The sequence below is a fragment of the Nesoenas mayeri genome (genome assembly GCF_963082525.1).
Source record: "Nesoenas mayeri genome assembly, chromosome: 2".
Lineage (NCBI taxonomy): Eukaryota > Metazoa > Chordata > Aves > Columbiformes > Columbidae > Nesoenas > Nesoenas mayeri.
The window spans coordinates 11330722-11337115 of NC_137543.1; the positions used below are offsets into that span (position 1 = coordinate 11330722).

At 39.9% G+C, this 6394-nt stretch overlaps 1 protein-coding gene across 2 annotated transcripts in view; it reads left to right on the plus strand.

Moving 5' to 3' along the window:
- CYRIB (CYFIP related Rac1 interactor B) overlaps positions 1-4286 on the plus strand; it is a 78393-nt gene extending 74107 nt beyond the window's left edge. For both annotated transcript variants that reach the window (XM_080339336.1, XM_080339337.1), the window contains 2 exons: positions 532-602; positions 3236-4286. In XM_080339336.1, the coding sequence (XP_080195462.1) occupies positions 532-602; positions 3236-3299 (135 nt within the window). In that variant the 3' untranslated portion in view covers positions 3300-4286. The remainder of the gene's footprint in view (positions 1-531; positions 603-3235) is intronic.
- Positions 4287-6394: the final 2108 nt, after the last annotated feature.

Sequence of the window (6394 nt, forward strand, 5' to 3'; positions counted from 1 at the left end):
TCATCTGGCTGTTCCTGCTCCGGCAGGGGGATTGGACTGGATGATCTTTTGAGGTCCCTTCCAATCCCTGACATTCTGTGATTCTGTGACTGGAAATAACAAGGGTATCTGGCTAGTTCCTGACTGTCTGATAAAAATTTAGGTTCATCATTTACCAGTCTTCAATCTACCAGTCTATCCATTGTATTAGCTACAGTTTGTCATTATTTCGCTGGCTGAATATAATCGTTCGTAATGGATTTATGATAAACAAAGATATTTTTGCTTATAGTTACTTCCTTTTTTTTTTACATTTTATACAGCAGAGCTTGATATCAAACTTGTATTGCCTGAAGATATGCAGGTTTTTAAGCAGCTAAGCCATTCTGTCATAGGAAAATGTAATACTGAAATCTGAATTCTTTTCTAATATAAAGAAAATGCCCTTACAGTCCTGCAGTTTTTAAATACTTGTTATTTTCTTTCTGAGAAACTGAATATAAACCACTTTCTGTATTAACATGAAAAAACTGTATCTTTTTTAACTCCTAGATGAAAGGATGCATCAAAGTTCTTAAAGACCAGCCTCCTAACAGTGTAGAAGGCCTTCTAAATGCTCTCAGGTACTCTTATTCTTTTATTTGAAATATTTTTATGTGACTTTTCATAAATTGTCCATGGCATTTTCTTCAGCAGTCAAGCATTCAGCAATGTTAAGTTAAAAGGGGAATGTTGTTCCAGTGTGTCTTAAGACAGGATTACATGAAGAAACTGCTGGATTTTTAAGCTGTGTCAGAAACTTGCAGTTGTTCATTCTAAGACCACTTTTTGACTATTTTAACTACTTGCAAGTTAAGAGTGAGTCTGCAGGGGTAAATGTGACAGAGCAGACATTGTACCTGCAGTTAAAACGGATGACAAAATATAATACCCAGAAGTTAACCGTGATCACACTGACTGCTTGGATCAGTTTGCATTGGCTGTACCCTCAGCTGTGTGTGATTTGACCATAGCTTAATGATTTTATTTATTGTTAGCAGAATACCAGAGTAGTTTCATGTGATTTTTATGTTTCGCAGGTAGCTTCAGACACGTAAGGCAGATAGTTTTTTGGTACCTGGCTAGTAATTGTTCACCTTTCACAAAGTATTTATAGGGAGGTGCGTAACACAAGAGCCTGTCTTTGCTGTAGAATAGAGGAGACAAGAAGTTGCCATGTTAATTGGAGAGGTAAAGAAAAATGGGTAATTCTATGAGTGTGGAAACCTAAAACCTGCTGATCTGGGACGTAAAGCCCTATCTGTAGTCAGCAGCTTGTTCTTCATGAGGGTGTCCAGCATCAGAGGAGTGGCAAGAGGTGCCAGAATGTCACAGGCAGATGAGGGCTTCATTCTTGTCCCTACTTGAAAAAGTACTGTACTGCTTTGGTACCAGTTGACTGTAGCTGGTTATTGCTATTCATACACTCACTTTGAAGTGTGGAAGCTTTATTTTGTCTTGCCTGAAGGTGTGTAGTAATGCTTTATTTTCCTTATCTCTAGTGAAACTGCTTTGATTTCATGTCCCCTCCTTTTTGTGTTGTTAAGATGTGGTAAGAAGTGGAACAATGTGATAAGTGGCTTTACTTGCAAAGTTTTTTCAGATTTGTAGCTAAAGAAAGAAAATAAATCTGGGCTTAATTTGAGACTTCATGTGAGTTTTTCCATGCCTAAATCATTTTGTTACTCATCTCTGAACCTCTCCTGTACGTGATTGGTTTTTGAGATGGTGATCAGTAAAAACACAAGCTTCCAAAGGGAAAAATGCTATATTAGCTTTTATTCTCTGACTAATTTATTGTGATTGCAGCTGCAGATGAACACAGATCTTTATTGCTACCCCATTTTTCCTCATTACGGTTGCACTGTTACTAAAGTACATGGAAAGTATCGCTCAGGTTCTTGCTCCATTGCACATTATTTTGTGGTTAGTTGTGTAAATTCAGTCTGTGCTGTTATGCTGACCTTTCACTGCACTGACCCATTTCATGTGTACACATGTTAACAGTCCTGATTTCATACACTTGATTACTTAGTAGGATATTGAAATCTTTCTTAAATCACATTTGGAATTGTTAGGAGGAGATGCAGAGGTGAGGTGCCATGTGCATGTGTGGTGAAAGCAGATTCATCATGAGAAAATAAGTCCAAATCTAAGTCCCTGATTCTGGAGGAGTGCTGGAAATTTGTGTGTTATCAAGAGAGAGATAATGTGTCTTAAAAGAAATGGAAGATGCTATGGATTTTGGAGGGAAATCAGCTGTTTGTAATTTGAAATTCATCTAAGTATTGTAATCACGTTCAGCTTTTTCACATGGGCAGAATACCAAGTGCTATAACTTTTCAGGGCTTTAGAAAACCTTAGGCCTCTTGTTTGTGAAAAGTATCAATTAGCAGGAAGTGCTGGAATATATATTGGTATTAATTTCCAAAACAAAAAGTCATTGTATATTCTTCAAGCTAAAGTATCACTGCAGTTGTGGATAACAATGGAAGTTCTCATTTAATAGGTTAAATTATGGAGTAAGTTTTTAATTGCTTTTAGATTACAGTCAGGGAAGGAAGATAAAGGAAATTAATCATATACAAAGATTACATCATTAAGGATATACAGTATTTTCATTTAAAATAAGAGATGACTAAGCTTTCTGTAGTGTTTTTAAAAATGTGCTTGTGTCCTAGAGAATTTTGAAGGGGGAAGGGATTAGAATAAACACATCTGTATACTCTTTAGTTTTATCAGCACAGTTACTTAAGTAAGCAGGAAATTAGGCTGAAAAGTGATTAAAGCCATTCTCATTGAGGGATCTTAGAAAGTTTTGGTCACTGGAAGTTTTGAAAAAATTTCTGGAGCTGTGTTGTATTTGAGGCTGTTTCCTATGAACACAGACCTCAGAGTTACTAGTAATTACTTATCACAACTGGTAGCACAAGTTTACTATGAATCGGCCTATAAGCATAAGAACAAACATCCAGCTGAGGCTCATTTTTAACCTCGATTAAGGCTGTTGCGTTCTAGTTCTGATTGATAGTAACATTTGCCGATCAGAATGTCTGATGTGTGTACTTGTAACTGTGCAGTGGGTGATGATCAGTGGCTGAGGGTTCTACTCCAGTACAATCATGTCGAGCCGTAAACAATGAAATTACATATTTGTTAAGCCAAAGTAAAACAGCATCCGTGCTCCTCTCAACTTGATTTTTATTTCTGTGTTTAGGTACACAACAAAGCATTTGAATGATGAGACTACCTCCAAGCAAATTAAATCCATGTTGCAATAACAGTTACCTGGAATTGGCACCTGCTGTAGACAGACAGTATTCTGCAATGACTGAGATGCACAGATTTTTTTTTTTAGTGATTGCAACTACTATCTCGTTCATTCTTGCTTTTTATTTTCTCTCTTCCTGTTTACCCTTTTTTTTTTTTTAATCACTTTCTTGTTCTTAAGTAAGCTCAGACTTCTTTTCTGTGCCAAATCAATGAAAATTATCAATTCTGGAAAGTATTTCTACTTTTCAGAATAGCCATCCTAAGTGGCAGCTAATTATGCGTTGCATTTGGATTTCTCTGTACTGGGGAAAGATTTGTGACTTGAACTAAATATTTTTAAACTTGTGGTTTTTTTTTTTTTCTTTTTTTGAAAAACTAATATTTAATATTGCTTCTTCTGCATGGCAAGACTGCCTACTTCTGCTATTTAAAAATCCCTCGATGACTTCATTTTCTATTGCAGCTTATTTTCATGTGCAACCATGAGGAAATTAAAAGCAGATTTGTTTAAATTAACTGTGTTTGTACAAAATGGTACCCAACACAAAGGTTTTTTTAAATGAGTAAAAAACTGTTTTGTTTAAAAGTTATGTTTGCATTTTGACTCATTTTTGTAAGGATGTATGTTGTATGTTTAACCTTTAATAACTAACGTTAAACTGTGGTGTGTGCGTAGCAAAATTACGTATGCATGTTCATGTCAAATGATTGGCTGTGGATAAGATAATAAAATCAGCTTTCATTTTTCTAAGTGTGGTTTGATTTACCAGTATTTTGAGTGAGATGTCTTCGTGCTCTTTGGATTTTTACAAAAAAAAAAATAATAAATTTATACATTTTATATAGTGAAAACTCTGCTGTTTCATTACCAGTAACCACTAGTCTAATCCACTGATTTAAGCCTGGCTTGTTTCAGGGTTCTTGCTTTTCAACTCTGCGCTGCTTCCCTGTTGTCACGGTCCATTCGGCGATAGACTCGTGATGGCTCTTTTACCTTGATCTCAGAGCGCAAAATTAAGGTGACCAAAATGCCAAGGGGTTCTAATTCAATCAAGCAGTGTTACTTTATTAATTTGCCCGTGAAGAGAGAGTAAGAAAAATAAAGGGGAAAGAAACAGGGAAAACTAAAGGAAAAGATGAGAAATGAGGTTGCGTTTATCACCAGTTGAGTTCCAAAGGCATCCCTTTGGTCTCCGGGTCCTGTGGAGTCCTGCCGGTTCTCCGTCGTGGTTCAAGATCCTTTGGCGGGAAGATCTTCAATGGTGTCCATTCTGGAGTCACCTTCTGTGCTTCTTCACACCCCCACCTTGCTCACCTTGTTTTAGGCCAGTCTCTGCCTAGACTTCGCAACCCAGGCTCGATAGATCCACTCTTTCTTTTGCCAGCGCTTACGTGTCCAGCATTCAGGGGTCTTTCTCTGGTCCATTGAGTGACCTCAGGACCCTTGGTGAGCTTCTGGGCATGCTCCTTTTCGTTGACTATTGTTTGAGCGAGCAGGTGAGGGACACGTGTAACTGAGGCTGCAGGTAAGAACACATTCTTCTGCATGGCAGCTATTGTTCCTGAGTTGAAGAGACCCTCATAACAATAGCTTTCAGGAGGTGGGGGCTGGTTTGGCTGAAGCAGCAGGCAAAGTCCACAGAACAGCCATTGTTAGCAGGAGCCCCCCCATATCGGAGAAACAGTGCCACAATGCTTCTCCTCGGGCCTCTCTCCAAGTCATTGTCCATGCGTTCTTTTGGTCTCAGCTTCACTTCTCGAAGTTCTTGATGGCGATGTTCAGGCAGATACTGCTCCATCTTGGGACCGACTCTCACACCTGTCCCCAGAAAGCTCACTTATACAGGGATTTTGGGGAAGAACTTTGTGCAATCCCCATAGATCCCAGTGGACATTGCTGAAGAACCTGCATCTTGGCTGCCCATTTTGACACCTCAGTAGAGTAATCAGAAATGAAGTTCCAGATGAGGAAGAGATTATTTTATTTGGATCTAGAGACTTTGAACTGTGTGCAGAATCTGTATAATGTTAGCGTAGTAAGCAATGTTTCCTCTTTGGCTGCCATTTCACCAGAGCAACTGTTAAGCTTTGATGGGTCAGTGAGGAAAATCTTTTTTGAGGAGGTAAGAAGATAACAGAAAAAAGATACTTGAGAATTACTAGAAAGAGCATCTCAGGCAAATAGCACATTTTGCATTGATGGGCAAACATGAGTGCACCTCATGTGTGTGGTGCTGTTGTGATTATGCCCAAAATGAGTTGTCAGCATCCTGGAAAGGAGATTTGAAACCTGCAGGCAAGCGTGAACAATCTCAGCTTTATTTGCTGGACAAATATTTTGTAACTTTGCATGTCACGCTAGCTCTAAATAAAACATACCGGTGTGACCATGCTGGATTTCTTGACCACAACCCTCTTCTGTGCCAGCAGGACAGATTCTCCTTTTTGTGGTTGTTGGAAAGAGATCTGCAAAATTTTAAATCACAGGATGTCAGGGATTGGAAGGGACCTCGAAAGCTCATGTAGTGCAATCCCCCTGCCGGAGCAGGAACACCCAGATGAGGTTACACAGGAAGGTGTCCACGTGGGTGTGAATGTCTCCAGAGAAGGAGACTCCACAACCCCCCTGGGCAGCCTATTCCAGTGTCTGTCACCCTCACTGAGAAGAAGTTTCTTCTCAAATTTAAGTGGAACCTCCTGTGTTCCAGTTTGTACCCATTACCCCTTGTCCTATCATTGGTTGTCACTGAGAAGAGCCTGGCTCCATCCTCCTGACACTCACCCTTTATATATCTGTAAACATTAATGAGGTCACCCCTCAAGTCTCCTCCAAACTAAAGAGCCCCAGCTCCCTCAGCCTTTCCTCATGAGGGAGATGCGCCACTCCCTTCAGCATCTTTGTTGCCCTGCGCTGGACCCTCTCCAGCAGTTCCGTGTCCTTCTGGAACTGAGGGGCCCAGAACTGGACACAATATTCCAGATGTGGTCTCACCAGGGCAGAGCAGAGGGGCAGGAGAACTGCTCTGGACCTACTGACCACCCCCCTTCTAATACACCCCAGGTACCATTGCCCTTCCTGGCCACAAGGGCCCAGTGCTGGCTC